Source organism: Podarcis muralis, chromosome 7 (assembly GCF_964188315.1).
Source record: "Podarcis muralis chromosome 7, rPodMur119.hap1.1, whole genome shotgun sequence".
NCBI classification, from domain to species: Eukaryota; Metazoa; Chordata; class Lepidosauria; order Squamata; family Lacertidae; genus Podarcis; species Podarcis muralis.
Genome location: NC_135661.1, coordinates 66776154 through 66793954, shown reverse-complemented (window position 1 = coordinate 66793954; position 17801 = coordinate 66776154). Strand labels below are relative to the sequence as shown.

General features: G+C 45.6%; 1 protein-coding gene across 1 annotated transcript; it reads left to right on the top strand.

Moving 5' to 3' along the window:
- The first annotated feature begins 1404 nt into the window (after nt 1–1404).
- On the top strand, nt 1405–17447 carry LOC114601500 (digestive cysteine proteinase 2-like). The gene is made up of 11 exons (XM_028738697.2): nt 1405–1562; nt 3297–3368; nt 4930–5022; nt 6973–7145; nt 8676–8916; nt 9725–9926; nt 10049–10242; nt 11186–11277; nt 12611–12772; nt 14533–14722; nt 16494–17447. The coding sequence occupies exons 1-11, from the start codon at nt 1520–1522 to the stop codon at nt 16679–16681; spliced, it is 1650 nt and encodes a 549-aa protein (XP_028594530.2). The 5' UTR covers nt 1405–1519; the 3' UTR covers nt 16682–17447.
- Nucleotides 17448–17801: the final 354 nt, after the last annotated feature.

Below are 17801 nucleotides of genomic sequence, written 5' to 3'. Positions count from 1 at the left end.
ATGCCTCTCAGTTGCCCGGATGGAGGACAGAGGTGGAATCTACACACATATAAAATGCTTTTTAAAAAACATGTTCTGAAAAATATATTGAATTTCCCATAGCTCACCATCGCCATCCAGTGTCACATTTGTATAATGCACTTTACATCACACTTAAAATGTTTTATTTGCAGCTGTGTAGCCGAGTCCAGAGAGAAGCATGTGAGTGTAGAAATTAGCCTATTGTACAAAGCTTAGATATGTGGCTGTTGCTTTACCTCTTTTTCCTTCTGGCCCTGCCAACCAGATATGTGGCCCTCAGAACCCAGAGAGGAGTGCAGACCTTGCTCTGAAAAAGCCCCCCCCCACCTTAGGGGGTCACAATCCACCATTGAAATGAATGGGGCTCCTGCATGACGCAGCTCAGATTTATTTCCAGGCGGCCTGACTGGTGATGCTCTTTGTGTGACAGACCTGTGAGTGCACATCGCAGCCCTCAAGCTACTCTGGGAAGCAGCTGTCTTACCCAGGAGAGTCAACGAAGGAGCCGGACTGCGGCATACAATAATAAAAAATAGGCACATGTATCTTGGGGTCCAGTTTTGAGTAGCTCCTGTACCAAAAAAGTTTCTTTACTCTTGATGCCAAGTTAACATGGAGGCTCCATACCAAAGCTTTCACATTTGGGCCCGTTTTAATGTTGCAATCTTATGAATCAGAGTATTTCCGATTACGGCCTGTGACCAAAACTTAAGATAGGTAAAGGTAAAGGGACCCCTGACCATTTGGTCCAGTCGTGACCGACTCTGGGGTTGCGGCGCTCATCTCGCTTTATTGGCCAAGGGAGCTGGCGTACAGCTTCCGGGTCATGTGGCCAGCATGACTAAGCCACTTCTGGCAAACCAGAGCAGTGCACGGAAACGCTGTTTACCTTCCCGCCGGAGCGGTACCTATTTATCTACTTGCACTTTGACGTGCTTTTGAACTGCTAGGTTGGAAGGAGCAGGGACTGAGCAATGGGAGCTCACCCCGTCGTGGGGATTTGAACCGCCAACCTTCTGATCGGCAAGTCCTAGGCTCTGTGGGTTAACCCACAGCACCACATGGCCCAAATGGAGTGATGCTTTCCATACTGAATTCATTTGCCTGGTATAGGTTGCTGATGCCCGCCTACCAGACTGAGCTATGGGGACCACCTCGCCTCCTCCATGCTGTTGAAAGAAGTTCAAGGGCTTTGGACTCATATACTACCGCATGTCATCCTAGCTCCGGCCTCCAGATAAATTGCTTTGGCCACCATCCACCATCACATCAAACAAGCCACAGCCTAGCAGCCTGATTTGCCATTTCCTTATTGGGAGCTGCATAAATAGCCAATAGGAACTGGTGCTTTCTCCAGTGCCATTCAGAAATTCTGCAGGGTTTCTCACCTCACCCTTTGGGAGGGCCAGGCTTCAGCTATTGGCTAATTGGCCGCTGCTTAATAAGGCAGCTCCTTGTTAAAGTGGCTCTGAGCAGGAGCATGTGTGGCTGAGCAGCAATGGGGATGCTGCTGATCTTCCTCGTATGGGCTGCTTTTCTTGGTAAGTTTGACTGTCTTGTTTTTTAGGCAGCTACGTTATTTTATTTTACCCTTCTGGGATATTAGGGCTAGAGGGCTCTACATAAGAACCTAGCAGATATAAGATTAATAATAACACTGATGAATCTAGCTGGAGGAGATGGAAAGATGTGCCAATTTCAGTGCTCTCTCTTTCTCTCATTTTTTAAATCTTATATTCAATATTCCACATTTCTGCCATGTTTGTTGGGTGTTCGTTTATTGAAATCCTCATGAAAATTTATCAGTGTTCTAGTGCTAATTTTTCCTAATACATTTTATTAGGCAGCAGCTGCACTTTGGAACTCCCTGCCTATTGAGATCAAGCAGGCACCTTCTCCGTACTCTTTTTCAGCATCTGCTAAAAATATTCTTGTTTAGACAGTCTGCCCAGATGCTTAGGAAGTTAAGGTTTTTTTTTTTATCGGTTTTAGTATTTTAACTGTTTTAAAATACTGTTGCAGACAAAGGATCTCTCCTGTGTTAAATATACCCAGGTGGTTCCTTTAAAGTTAAGTGTTCTTTTACATTGAATTCATTGCATAATGATGATTATTAGCAAAAATCTTGGAGAGGGTATGGAGCAACTTCCCAAAGAGGAAAGGGTTTAATGTTTGGGGTGGAGAGAGGAGAGTTGGGGATGGACGTATAAAATTATGCATGGTGTGGCAAAAGCAAACAGCAAGAGTTAGCGAAATGTAGTGGTTAGAAATTTGGACTAGGGCCTCTCAGAGCAAGATTCGGATCCCTGCTCAACTTACCTCACTGTGTTGCTGGGAGGATAAAATGGGAAGGGGCTGAACCACATATTCCACTTTGAATTTGTTGGAGGAAAGGTGGGATATAGCCGTTAGAGATACCTCTCAATTTATTTGTTTATTATGTCTCTCATTATACTAAATTCCAGAATCATCCAAGGAAGTTGAATGGTGGGATATTCTTTTTTTTTTTTTTTTTGTCTTCTAAGTTTTTTATTTATACTTTTCAAATTTCTACATTTCATTAGTTTTACAATCAATGTAACATTTTGAAATTTAACTTCCTTCCCTTCTTTCTGCGGTTCCTTAAATTTATTTTTCAATAACTTCGGCATATCCAAATTCATTTAATAGGGGGAGATTCAGGACAGCCAAAAAGGAACACAGATCATAATTAAACTATGGAATTAGCTATCTTAAGGTGTGGCGATGGCCAACAAATGGGATGGCTTTAAAAGGTGATTATACCAATTCATGGAGCCTAAGGCTATTAGCAGCTGCTAGTCATGACGGTTGTGGACTACCTCCAATGTCTGAGGTGAAATGTCTCTGAATACCAGTTTCTGGGGAACATGAGTCTGATACTGATCCTGCACTCATTTACTGCTTGTGGGCTTCCCATAAGCTTTTGTTGGCTTAGGGGCCAAAGCAACATTATTTTTTTGAGGAGGCGGGGTCCCCTCACTGTCCAGAGGGCAGCCCTCTGGCCCCTCGCAAGTCACATGCACAATGTCAGGATGTCAAGTTGGGGCCCCTCAGTCCTCCTGAGAAACTGGTGCCTCTGCTGGTTGGCCACACTGAAAACAGGATACTGCTCCTGGTTGGGGCTTTGGTCTGATCCAGCCAGCCTCTTCTTATATTCTTATGATGCACTGAACACAATTTCCTTTGTGGGCAAGTGGCATTCTCTACATTAACCAAATCTGACCTAATCCATTTGTCTTTGTTTTGCATTTCAGTGGTTGACTGCACACCTCCACACAAACGTCTGCAGGTGCTTCCCAGGTTTGGGGGTGCCTATCATATAACAGGTAATGAACTTCTTCACTGCCCTTGGATGCTTCAGGGGGGAATCATTTGTAGAGACTAGGCAGAGATGAGAGACCTGTGTTGGGGGGCACAGTATGCAACACTTCAGGTGATAATGGAAAGGGATAATTTATTGGTCTTCTCTACACCTCTCCCTTCCCAATTTCTAAAGCAGAGATGGGAAGCCAACGGCATTCCAGATATTGTTGGACTCTTAACTCACATCACCCTTGACCCCTGGCCATGCTGGCTGGAGCTGAAGGAAGCTGGAGTCCACCAACATCTGGAGGGCCACAGGTTCCCCATCCCTGTTTTAAAGAACTGCATCTTCCCATTTGAGAGGTGTGCTCACTAGAAGCAGGGCAGAAGATGATCTTCTCCTTAATTTCTGCATTAAAAATGGTTTGTGGCGACAGGAAGCACAGAGCTGGTTTCTGATTAAAGCTTATGCTGACGGATCGCATTAATTAATTGAAGCTTGCAGCCCCAAATGTGGAGAGCGGTGTCCTCAGAATAGGACCATCTGGCAGCATAGAGGCACACCTGGAGAATTTGCAGGCTTAGTGCAAACACAGAAACAAATAAATCTCAAAGCAAGTTGGAACAAAAAAGGCTCTCTTGGGCATCAGTGAAATTACCTTTCGAAAAAATAAGCAGCCATCTATCAGTCACTGCCTTTGTGCGTTAATTCATTACTTTAACTTTTTATCAGCCTTCTGTTCTTTCTAGGTATGATTTGCCAACTGACAGATGTCCACTGGAATAATGTTTATCTCTTTGTATTGCACTCATTTTTCTCAATCTTATGTAAATGCAGCTCGCTTGGAGCTAGATTATTTGTGATAAGTACAGTGCCCATATCTCAGAGATGCCTCATTATGGAGGTGGCTCTGTGTGCAGAAGGCATTTCCTTTCATTTTTATTGCAAGGCTGGGGAACCTCTGGCCCTCCAGATGTTACTACACGACAACTCCCATCACCCCTGACTATTGCTCATGTAATATCCAACCATCTCTGGAGAGTCGCTGGTTCCCTACCCTTGGTGTCAGGAGCCAGAGTCAAGGGCAGGTTAGCAATGAAACACCCAGTGTCTGTGAAGTTAACTCTTTCTTCAAAGGGCAGGCCTAGTGATCACAGCAACTCTTCCCAGTAGGTCTTGCCCCCAATGAGGCAGTTGCAAGGACTGAAGGTCCCCGCCTTCCCACTGCTCCTTAAGGCTCTTCCCCAGGATCCTTCCCCAGCAACTTGAGGCTCCTTCATCTTGTTTCTCTTTGCTCTGCCCTCTTCATTCCTTCCCATGTTCTGGGAGACCAGGGAGGAGGGGAGCAAGAGGGGGAGATTCCCTGGCTTGCTCAGCAGCCTGCCCCCACTCCTCTCCAACAGCCGATTCTGGACTGCTCTCTGCCACAGACTCTTCCTGCTCACTAAACACTGTTACTTCATCAGCTTCCTCCTTCCAGTCTGCTCCCTCTCCACCCTCTGACCACACATCATCATCATCATCATCATCATCATTCCTTCTTTACTCTGGCTAAGCAGCTGTTGCCATTTGGCTTCCTTCAGGGATCCTGAAACTGCCTTATGCTGAAATAGAAGAGCCCTTTGAAGCCTGGTTCAATGAGACAGAGGGGAAAAGCCGTATCCAGTATTATCACGGTAAGAGACGTCTGGTATTGCCAAGAAGGTGGTTGGAAGCCCAGTGAAAACATCTGTTTCATTTCTCCCATGAACATAACCATCTGGATTGGGAACAGTTTTAGATGCCTTACACCAGGTCACATTATTTCTCTGTTAAGCCTCATAGTGTTTACTCCAGGGATGGTGGATGAGCCCTCCAGATGTCGCTGGACCACAACTCTGATCATCCTTCCCATCCAAGCTGGGGCTGATGGGGGTTGGAGTCCAATAACATCTGGAGGACCACAGGACTGTCAGCAGCTCTCCAGCGTCTCAGGCAGAAGTGTTTCCCATTGCCTGCTTTAATACGATGAAAATGATGGCTTGTATCCAAAGAAGCACTTAAGTCTATGTACACATTATACCTTTAAAAATAGTCAAAGTACATTCCTTCTCTCAAAGATACCAATAGAGTCCCAACGACAACTGGAGGGCTGCTGGTTCTCCACCCCTGAGTTATATAAACACAAGATAGGAATAATAATAGCAGAAACCTGGAATGTGCTCCTTAAGCCACTCCAGAGACTGTCCCAAGAGGAAGATACTGCTGTGAAGAGGCTATCCCTTCCATTGAAGCCAAAGAGGTGGTCAATGAGACCTGTTGTATGTCGCTGGAGGTCAGGGTTGGATCCAGTTTTCAGGTGGGCCAAGAGCAACATGCTATTTCATACATTTGTAGGAGAGGTTACTTGGGTTGGTGGCAGGTGGCAAACAGCACCACAGCCAGCGCAGAGCAGCTGTTTAAATTTCTCACAATGCCCTGGAGCATTCTGGGAAGTTTAAAATGGTGGCTACAAATTATCCAGCATATGGGGCACAGGGTAAGCAGCAGGGCAGTATCACCTCAGACTTAGATGTTTGTTTCTTTGTCATATTTATTTATATATAGCAATTATACCCTGCTCTTCCTCCCATAGGAGCCCAGGGCTGGTACATTTGCCCCACAAAAAAAGAAAATCAAATCCCTGCAAGTAAAATAAAAACAAAGGCTTGGGACATTTGGGAGGAAAAGAAATGTAGGCCCAGACCACACCCTGTGTGCAAATTTTCAACTTGTATGGGGTTTTATTTTGTGGAATGGATATGGGAAGATTCCCCCCCCACACACACACACACACACACACATGCAGCCTGGAATGACATAATCCATTTTGCTACCTCGCTCTGCTGCATCTGTAGACCAGGATAGAGTTTTAAAGACTGTGGTTTTGTGTTCACGTCAAAATGTTTATAAGAGTTGCCATTGGTTCCTTCTCTGGAATAAGAGTGGCCCACTACATCCTTTTTATTTCTGGATCATGAATAAAGCTGCAGGCTTTCCCCCAAGACCTGATTCCTGTCATCTCTGAAATAAATAATCCATTCAGCTGAGGTTGAAGAGCAGACCTCAGATTTATGCAGCATTTGTTGTAAAGGAATATCGTTTCCCAACATGGTGGGCTGGAAATTCTAATGGGGTTGGGGAGCCTGTGGGCTTCAAATTGCTGTTGGACTTGAGCTCCCATTAGCCCCACCCAGAGTGGTCAATGGACAGGGATGGTGGAAGTTGTAGTCCAACAATATCTGGAGGACCACAGTTCTTTGATCTAATGCATGGGTAGGCAACCTAAGGCCCGGGGCCAGATCCAGCCCTTCTAAATCCGGCCCACGGACAGTATGGGAATCGGCGTGTTTTTACATGAGTAGAATGTGTCCTTTTATTTAAAATGCATCTCTGGGTTATTTGTGGGGCATAGGAATTCATATTTTTTCGTATTCGAATATTTTTTTTCAAAATAAAGTCCGCCCCCCCCCCACAAGGTCTGAGGGACAGTGGACTGGCCCCCTGCTGAAAAAGTTTGCTGACCCCTGATCTAATGAAATAAGAATTAGATGTAGTTTCTGAGGTAGGTATTGGTGTAATGAATGCTTCTTTCCTTGCTCCTCCAGGCCAGGTGATCACTTACCAGTTTAGCTTTGTAAAACCTTTTGGGGCCAGCTTCAAGGTAACTCCAGAAACCACGGAAACCGAGGCCAACATTAAGGAGTGCTTCCAGATCAATGGAACATTGGAGAATCCCATTAGGCCTCAAAGTGTCTTTCCTAACCTATCTGAATTCCAGGTGAGTCCCTCAAGCTCCTGCTTCCAATCATCTCAGTTCAGACATCACACCAAACTGTGCATTATGTTAACCATAGTTATAAGCTCATGCCATGGTTTGAGCTTCCAGACATACGGCAAGTGAACTATGCTTTAGAGTTCCTGATCTGCTTTTCTGTCCCATGCACTCAGTTTTGTCTGTTCACCCCTGTCTCCACGGTGCAACAACTCTTGAAGCAGAGCAAAATGGTTTGCCAGTGGACTGTGAATTCAGACATAATAGTAAACAATGGTCAGCCCAAAAGGTGGCTTGGCTTGCAAACCTGAGGTTTGATATCTTGGTTCGGAAACCCCTCATAAACTACACTTTGAGAACTGGTATGGTTTTAGACATAACACTATACCATGGTTTGATGTTGTGCCTGAATGCAGCCAATATGTCGTAAAGTACATGTTGAGGATTTCGAAAGCTGGATTTCAGTGTTGGAGTTGGAAGCTTTATGTTCTGTAACTAACCAAGTAACCTAATTTCTTTGAGATGAAGAGCTCAACCAGCAGTAGCCTTGCTCCTGAACAGAGTCTGGTTCTGGTATGCTTTACTTTGTCTTAGTTTAAGCTGGAGTATTTTATGCCAGCTTCCCATATATAGACTTGCTCCTTACACCCTTAGAGTAGGAGTGGGCATTTGTTTTTCCTGTTAAGCCTTCATTTCTTCAGGGGCAATCTATTGGGAGCTGCATGCTGGTGGAGAGTGGGGCCATAGCAAAAGTGGGCAGCTTTCACCTCTGCTTTCTCACTTTCTGGCTCCCTCTGCACCATACATTTAAACAGTATCATATAACTTTGAACAGTCCCCCCCCCCCCAAAATCCTGGGAACGTTGGTTTAGGGTGCTGAGAGTTGTTGGGAGATTCCTATTCCCCTCACAGTTCTACAATTCCCCAAGTGGTTTAACATCTTATCCTTTTTCCCAGGAAGCTCTAGTTAAGAGTGCTGAGGGGGGAGGCAGAGAGACAGTTGTAGCGAAAAACTAGGGAATGTGTGGGTGACCTTTGGCCCTCCAAATGCTACTGAACTACAACTTCCATGGTCCTCGGTGACTGACCATGCTTGCTGGGGCCGGTGGGCAGGACCAGTCCACCAATGAGGTGAGGTGAGGTAGTCAGCCTAGGTGGCAGATCTGGCCTCATCTGCTTCCATTTGCTTTCTCCTCCTCCTCCTCCTCCTCCTATGTGCCCTGCCACCTCCTTTGCCACTGCCATGGCCTCTGTGCCTGGCAGTTGTGGAGGAGGAGGAGGAGGAGGCTGGACACAGAGGAAGTGTTGCTGGTGACAAGGGGGCACAATTTCTGTTTTGCCTGAAGTGCCAAAACATCCTGGGCTGACATTGCTGATGGAAGTTACAGTTCAGCCACATCTGGAGGGCCAAGGGTTCTCCATGCCTGTTTCAAAAGCTCTTGTTTGCGGCACATCAGTGGTATTTTCTAACCTGCCCTTCCCAGCCTCTCACTGAGAATCTTACTCTTTCCTGCTCTCTCGCACTCCAAACTCCAGACTGTTCTGCAGGAAGACTACAACGGACAGCCCTGCACAGTCCTGGAGAGTACGTCATATTGGGGCAAGAAGAAGAACATCTACAGGTTCTGGGTTGCAGATGCTTCCCCTGAGCCTGTCCCAGTGCACTATGAGATGAGGGGCTTCAACACTCTCCTGGGCTCCCACTACGACAAGTATGAGATAGACTACACCAGCTTTTCCCGCAGATTCCCCTCTGACATCTTTGATCTCCCTAGTGGTATGTTCAGTGCAGAGCTGTCCTCTTGCATAGAGAGCCTCCTGTTTCTCCTTCTCCTCACCTACAAGGGTGCATGTTGCAGCTGTGGTACTGTCTAGCACAGGGATAACCAATGTTGTGCCTTTCAGATACTGGGGACTCCAACTCCTATCATCCCTGACCACTGGCCGTGCTGGCTGGGCCTGATGGGAGTTGGAGTCCAATGACGTCCTGAGAGCACCATTTTGTCTAATGCCACCATATATATATATATATATATATGTCTGTGTGTGTGTGTGTGTGTGTGTGTGTGTGTGTGTGTGTGTGTGTATAGTTATATTTACTTCCTGCCCTTCACCAGCAGGTTCCAGGGTGGCATACAGCAATTTAAAATTCCAATTAAATATGTCAAAACGAATTACAATCACAGGTGGGTCCTTTAAATGCACATCTCAGGTGTCATCTCAACTTGCCAGCTAACCATGGAAAAGCTATGCCTGTTGAATCTCTGCCTGCTCTGGATTCTATTAAAGGCACTGAGATTCTGTCAGGAAAAACAGCAATATTAGTTTCAGCCCCAAGTATGGTTGCCAACTTCCATACAGCAGTGATGTGGTAGCATTAAAGAAACATCACAGGGCAAACTAAATTGGAATAAATCTGCTGCTATTGTGCTGTTGTTGTGTAAAGAAAATCTTGCAGACTACAGCCACAATAAAATACCAGTCTGGACTGCAGCCCAAAGCAAGCAAATAAGAACTGAAGGGGAATAACTGTATCTTATTTTGACTTTTGATCATGGCAGTCACTTCTGCTTTCTGCTTCATAGGTATAAAATGCACACATTGGCCAGGTGTAGGACCGGAGCATAGGATCTTGGCCAATCCCATGCAAGAATTTGTTGGGGGAGCCGGGGAAGTAGGCCGAGACCACGAGCATCTATTCCATCACTACAAGGGGAAATTCAGAAAGACCTACAGGAGTGAGGAGGAGATGGAGCACAGGAAGCACAACTTCATCCACAACATGAGGTACACAAAATGTGGATGAAAAAATTGTACAGTTGGAAACTGATAATTTGCAGCTGGAAAATGGGAAAGAGGGAAATCAGATATGCCAGGCGTATGTGCTTTTCATTATTATTGTTTTCCAGATACGTCCACTCCAAGAACAGGGCCAACCTCTCCTACAAACTGGCTGTGAACCACTTGGCCGATCATACACCAGAGGAGATGGCGGTGATGAGGGGGAGGCTAAAGACCGGTGAATCCAACCAGGACTGGCCCTTCCCTGCCCAAGGCTATGACAACCTCACCCTGCCAGAGGGTCTGGATTGGCGGCTTTATGGTGATCATAAAGCCCTCGTCTTGGAATTGAAATTTGGAAAGAATGCTTACAGTAACAGTTCAAGGGGGGGGGGGGGGAGTCCAAACTTAAATAGAACATCTGCAAAATTTAATTGCAAAGAATTATCCAATGCAACACTAGGTAAGTAACATTCCCTGTGAAAACCCACTCTTTAAAGCTGAATCAGAGCAAACGTCAATTTGGGTTTTCCATGGATTGACGTTTGCTCCGATTGAGCTTTAAAGGGTGAGTTTTCACAGGGAAAGCTATGGAGGAAAATAAAGGGCGCTCAGACATGGAGCTTTAAATGGCGGGTGTGCCTGGAAATAGCAGGGGAAGGGTCATTATGGATAAGCCCTGAGTGCGATTTTATCCTTTCTATTTCTCCCGTTTATTCCCACACTGCCCCCCTAAATCTGTCCTTTGGGGGTTCCCCCCAATCCTTCAGAGCAGATCGGGGGGGGGGACGAAGCACTTATGAGTGCTGCACTGAATACAAGCCAAAATGTATACAAGATTAAATAGAACGCAAGTGTATATTTCAAAAGGATTTCACTAAAGTGAAAAAGAAAAGGGAGGGGAAGACAGGACTCTACAATATATCGAAAGCTTTTGAAAGTAAATTAAATAATAATTTAACTAACCTAAACAAACCTGACTTCAAAATAGCATAAAATTGAAATATATTTTAATTAACCCTACTTTTTTCCTCTCCCCCTCCCTCCTATAGTCAATAATAGGAAGTAGTGAGTGAGGGGCAAGGTGGTAGGAAGTTTGGCATGGTGGAAATATGCCAGTGGAGCCACTCCTGTGCGTGGATTTGCACCATGCCAACTTCATGCAGCAGCCACTTGGGCTTTAAAAAAATAATAATAATGACAGTGTGGTTGAGATCTGTTTCTCTGTAATTTTTGTCCCCATTTCTCTCTGCCTACCAATGAAGGTGCTGTGACCCCAGTCAAAGACCAGGCCGTGTGTGGTTCCTGCTGGAGTTTTGCTACAACAGGAACACTGGAAGGCGCCCTCTTTCTCAAGGTGAGAACCTGGGCGCTTGACTGTGTCTTGAGGCTTCCTTGATTCCTCAGAGCTCTGCACAGCATCTACTTAAAGAACATGGTCTCTCTTCCCCCAAAGAATCCTAGAACTGTAGTTGGCTAAGGGTTATAGGAATTGTAGCCCTGTGCGGGATAAACTAGAGTTAAACACATTATGATTGATTGATTGATTGATTGATTGATTGATTGAATTTACCGGTATATATTGCCCTATATCCAGGGGTCTTAGGGCGGTTCACAGGAGAAAATAAAGATATAAAACCACAAAATACATAATAAAAATAAAAACAACAACCCAGCAGCCACACACACACCTCAGCACATTTTAAAAGGGCATAGGATGTAAATCAGATCAACCAAAGGCCTGGTTAAAAAGGAACGTTTTTGCCTGGCACCTAAAGGTGAAGGTACCAGGTGAACTTCCCTGGAGAGAGCATTCCACAGATGGGGAGCCACTGCAGAGAAGGCCCATTCTCATGTTGCCACCCTCTGAATCTCCACTTGGTATAGATGTCACTGAAATTGTGAACCTGTTCTGGGACCATACCTCTTCATCCTGGGAAGTATAGTGAAAGGGTGCTGAGGGTTGTTAGGACATTCCTATTCCTCTCACAGAGCGGCAATTCCCAGAGCTCTCTTGGAAGAGTGGTTGATTTTTAAACTACTCTGAGAACTGTAGCTCCGTGAGGGCAATAGGTGCCTCCTAACAACTCCCAGCTCCCTTAACAAGCCACAGTTCCAACGATTCTTTGGGGGAAGCCATGACTGCTTAAAGTTGTATGATACCCCTTTGCATGTATAGTGCAGAATGAGACCTTAGACGTTTTGGTCCCTGGCTTTTCATGCCATCAGGCTGCAGAACACAGTGGGAGACCAGAAGAAGGGCTATTCCTCAGCCGAGAGACCCGCTGCCTTGGGCATTCCACAGCTGGCCACTGTAACTTTAAAAGCTGGCACCTATGCATGTTTGGTTTTCCCCCCTTCCACACCATTCCCTTTTTCTTTGACTTGTAAGCTGCTCTGGAAACCCTTTTGGCGAAAAAGTAGAGTAAAAGAAAAATGCCTTAATGGAGGGCTCCCCCAAACTTCCACTGGTCCCATGCCTAGGGTCCAAGCAGTTTTCTGTTTGCCCCATCAGTTTTCCAGGGAATATCTGCTCTTTAGGGGCAAATATCAATCTGTGGGGAAACCCGGTGGATGCTTTCTCCGTTTCAGTGAGTGGTAAAGATCTGGTTTCCCCGGAGGAAAGCGGTGGGACAAGGGGAATTCTGGATGAGTCCTAACTAAATAAATATTCCATCTTTTCCGTACAGACTGGAATGCTCACTCCACTGTCACAGCAAGTCTTAATTGATTGTTCCTGGGGCTTTGGAAACCATGCCTGTGATGGGGGCGAGGAACGGCATGCCTACGAGTGGATTATGAAGCATGGCGGGATTGCCAGCACAGAGTCCTATGGGCCGTACCAGGGTCAGGTGAGTGCAGAATGTCCACCTGGAGCAACCAGAGGGTGGCATTCCTCTTGGGCAAACTTCCAGGAGCCACATGCATTACCTTTACATAGCCATGCAAAGGTCAGAGGTTTCTATGCATCCTCCATCTAGGCAAGCAGAAGGCGGCATCAGTTTGATGACACATTCCAGCAGGGCAAAAGCACCTGAGCTTGGAGCAAGTCCAGGGAGAGTCCCAGGGGCCAGGCAGAAGGGAACGGGAGCCACATTTGCCCCCCCCCCCACCCTGAGATTCCCTACCTTTACAATAGTGATGCCCACTGCTTCCTTCTTAAATGCTATTGCATTTGAGATAATTTGAAGAGGGGACAGTGGGCTGCTGTCATCAACATCTCTGATCCCTTTAGAAAAAGGAATGTCTCAATAAGACAAATGTGAATCATCCAGGTATACTCATCAGAGAGGCAGGGCTGGTTGTGGTTCTCGGCTGGGTGGGCTTGCCAGTGCGTAGGGTGAAAAATTGAGCTCAGGAGTATGGGAATGTTCAGGGAGGCAGGAGAGGATATATTGTTTAATTATATCCTTCCCAACTTGTGTTAACAAGTTCTATAATTTAGCAGAGTAACATTCCCCTTTTTAAACTTGTACAGCAGATACGTCTCTTCCAGGCTTGTATAAGCCTCTAAAATACGTTTCTTGGCAAATTCCCCTTTATTCCCTCATAAAAAGATAAGACACAACAGTTCTGTGTAAAAATATAAAAGAGTTTACTCACGCACATTCTGTTCACAGATGGATCCCAGAAGGCAGACTTAGGTTACAAAATATATACACCTGGAATCTATCCCATAAGGAGATAGTTCCTTTGTCCTCTCTTGGCTAGAAGCTAGAAGCCTAGAGAGCATCTCAGGCTGATAAGATGTTGCTTCTTCGACGAATGGAGTCAGAGAGAGATGTGGCTGCCTGCCCTGTGCTGTTTTGTTACCTGCCACGCCCACCTCTGTTCACATGTAGAGGAAGTCTGTCCCAGCCCAGGAGGAAACAGGAAGTTCCGACTGGCTGGTCCAGACATCCCCTTTTATGTTCACTCTAGGAATGTTGTATTTGACTCTGTGTTTCACATCTCACAAGGAGTTACTAGGAATCAGCATTCTTTAAGTTGCCCAAAACAGCTCACCAAGGCTTTATTGAAGGATACAAAGCAACAATGCAGCTTCAGAGGGCAGGGCAATTTTTCACCAGGGACCACAGCAGGAGAGGAAAGGGTTAAATTCCCTGCTCTGCATTTGTTGCAATCCAGGCCAGTCGCCTCCCCTACCCATCAGCTGCTACTTGCATGTTAAGAATACAAGAGGAGCCCTGTGGAATCAGACCAAAAGCAAATCTAGTCCAGCATCCTCTTTCCTAGAGTTTCCAACCAGGCTCCTGTGGGAAGACCACAAAACAGGGCAGGAGAACAATAGCTCCCTGCAAGATATAAATGATGAATGCAGATGTGCACCAAGTCTGGCTCTTAGATTCCAGCGCCCCATATACTTCCAAGCATATTTTTGTGTTCATAAGGGCTAGAACATGGAAGATAAGGTTCTCAGGAAGCTGAATGCTGCAACCTGTGGCTTTCCTGCCCTTTTGTGGTGGCGTTCTGCACAAACCGCTCGATATGTACCTTGCACAAATTGCAGCCCAAAAGCAGGGAGTGCGCACAGAATCACAAGCTTGTATCTGAGGCTGGAATAGCTTTCTTGCAGTGAAACTGGGGTGTGTGTCTGCTTTCCCTTTACCAGAATGGCTACTGTCACTACAACCAATCCGAGCTGATTGCAACTCTCTCTGGCTATGTCCGTGTGGCCTCTGAAAACACCACTGCCCTGAAGGCTGCTCTTTACAAGCATGGCCCTGTGGCCGTGAACATTGACGCCTCCCACAAGTCCTTTGCCTTCTACTCCAGTGGCATCTACTATGAGCCAAACTGCGGTGAGTCTAATGTCACTCCTTAGTTCAAAGCCTTTATGGTGGGGTGCGAATTTTATGGATGTGTCAACTTTATAGGAAGGGATGCGGGTGGCGCTGTGGGTTAAACCACAGAGCCTAGGACTTGCTGATCAGAAGGTCGGCAGTTCGAATCCCTGTGACAGGGTGAGTTCCCATTGCTCAGTCCCTACTCCTGCCAACCTAGCAGTTCGACAGCACATCAAAGTGCAAGTAGATAAATGGGTACCGCTCCAGTGGGAAGGTAAACGGAGTTTCCGTGCGCTGCTCTGGTTCGCCAGAAGCGGCTTAGTCATGCTGGCCACATGACCCAGAAGCTGTATGCCGGCTCCCTCTGCCAATAAAGCGAGATGAGCGCCGCAACCCCAGAGTCGGTCACGATTGGACCTAATGGTCCCTTTAGCTTTTACAACTTTATAGACAGGTGTCACAATGGAAATTCTCTTGCACCACTAGTCACCATTTAAGGCATGGATGGGGAGCCTGTGGCCCTCCAGGTGTCATTGGACTCCAGCTCCCGCCAGCATGGTCAGTGGTCGGGGATGTAGAGGGTTGTGGTCCAACAACATCTGCAGAGCCATAGGGTCATACCTGCTATGGTGCTTAGAGCTGTCAAGTCAGGAGCATCCCAGACCCTGAGACTTCAGAACCCAATTCTGAGATCAGGAGTGGCTCCTGGTGATGTCATGGAGATGGGACTTGGTGATGTCACAGGGCGGGCCCTGGTGATTCTTCCTCTGCACTCCTTGCCACTAAGCCCTGGAGATGGAGGTTAATTGGGACAGGGGAGGAGGGAGCTGTGGATGGCAGACTCCTAGAGAGTCCATGCAGTCATTTGCAGCTGACTTCTGCCGGGCTGAAGCTTACAAGCTGCACGCATAGTCTTCTTAATAAAAAATATTTTTAAAGGCACTCTTGCCCACCTAAAGAGTCAAGCCCTCTCCCCAGTACCTGGACTGGGGCAGGCAAACATGGAGACTTCCGGTCAGCTCTGGAGGTCTGTCAGCATAAAATCAACAATAAAATGTTCTCCTTAAAAACAAGTACAAAATGCATCACAAATCAATCATTAGATCAGCTTAGTGCATTAACATAGCTGGATCACCCATCAGGGAAAGTCAGGGTGAACAGATGAGTTTTAAGCAGGTGCTTAAATGCCAATACTGTAGGTAGTTGCTTGCCTGATGTTCACTAGAAGTGCATTCCAGAGGACAGATTTTACCACATTAAAGGCCCTGGAAAAGGGAGGGAAGGATCTGTCAGTCTTGGTTCTCTCAGTTCTGCATTTTTTTCCAATCTTAAATTTAGTTGACCACTTTTTGCAGCAATACGAGATTTTTTTTTTTTTAATCCTTATGAAAATTCATTGTTATTAATATTATTCTTATTATATATTTATACTCAACATTTCCCCCTGGCTCAGTTGGCATTTTTGTGCACATTTATCCTAATAAAAACAGTTTTATATGCAGTTTTGACTAATGCACACATTTCTGCAAGCAACCTTCCCTAATATATGCATTTTTTTAAAAAAAAAACCTGGTTGGTTGGAGAACTGTGTTTCAAAATTCCAGTAAGTGCAAATTTTGAAGGATACCTGCATTTCAAATCACATAATGTTTCAGAAATTTGATAGATTTGGTTTTAAATGCATACTTTCATTTCTCCTCCACCCCTGGTCTTAGTGTACACAAGGAAAGCTTGGGGAGCTGTGGCACTAGGTGGTGAATTGATTCCTGGTCCTCTTTTCTTCTAGGAAACAAGAGCATGGAGTTAGACCATGCAGTCCTAGCTGTGGGATATGGGGACCTCGAAGGGGAGAGCTACTGGCTCATCAAGAACTCTTGGTCCACATATTGGGGCAATGATGGCTACATCCTCATGTCGATGAAGGACAACAACTGTGGGGTGGCAACAGCTCCCACCTACCCAGTCCTGGCCTAAGGGGGAAACACTGGCAAGAAGGATCACGCCAGTCAACGTACAACAGCCCTTATCTGAAGCGACCTCTTCTGAACCACATGTTGTCGAAACACCTAATCTAGAAATTGGGAACCTGGGTTTGGGTGGTGATCATGCCACAACACATTCCTCCAAGTCAAAGTCCTGAACTGGAAGACATTTGTTCACCCACACAGCTCCGCATCTCTATGGCTGCGTACACACCATACATTTAAAGTGCATTTAAAGTGCATTCCACCTCTACTAAATCCTGGGAACTGTGATTTCCCCTCACAGAACTATAGTTCCCTTCACTCTTAATGAACTACAACTTCAAGGGTTCTTGAGCAGGGAGGTAGAGAGAGGTGCTGCTTCAAATGTGTATGCAGTCATAATTTAAGACTTCAGTCTGGTTCCTGTAATTTTTTAAAACATATCTCTCCATATTTACTCTGATTAGTGTAACCCACACTGTTCAATACTACACCAAACCATATTGCTGTAACAGTCTTTTGACATACTTCCTTTCTCCCCCCAATCACTGAGCGGCAAGGATATTGGGGGGGGGGGTATATTTGACCATATATAACTCGGCATGTGAATAAATTATGTGCAGCAGACAAGCATTCATGGCTAGGCTGGAATTATTTACTCTCCTGATGCCTCCTAAGATATTAACAGAGTGCATATAAAAATACACAACTTGTTTAGTGAAATTGAAACATCACAGATGTTTCCTATTGTTGTTCAAACATACACATTTCTCTGCAGGACTACACTCGGGAGAAGCTGCTCCTGTCTGCCTATAACAAAAGCCAGCTCTGCATAGTACTGATTGGCTAGAACCAGAGAAGTCAAGAATTCATCTCTTTCCCACACACCCCAGCTGCCTTCCTGACGGTTGTGATACTTCATTTCAAAAACTTGGTTTATTAAGTATATGTGTTTCTTCTTAAGATCTATCTAACTTAATTTATACCTGGCATTTTGAAATGAAAAATAGCCTTTTGAGACAGCCCATATAGCAGCTCCAGATGCAGTTCTTGGGAAATTCCCTAGAGGAAATTCTGAAATACCCTTTTGGTTTATCAAAAAACCATGACTTTGGCAGAGAGAAAGCAGA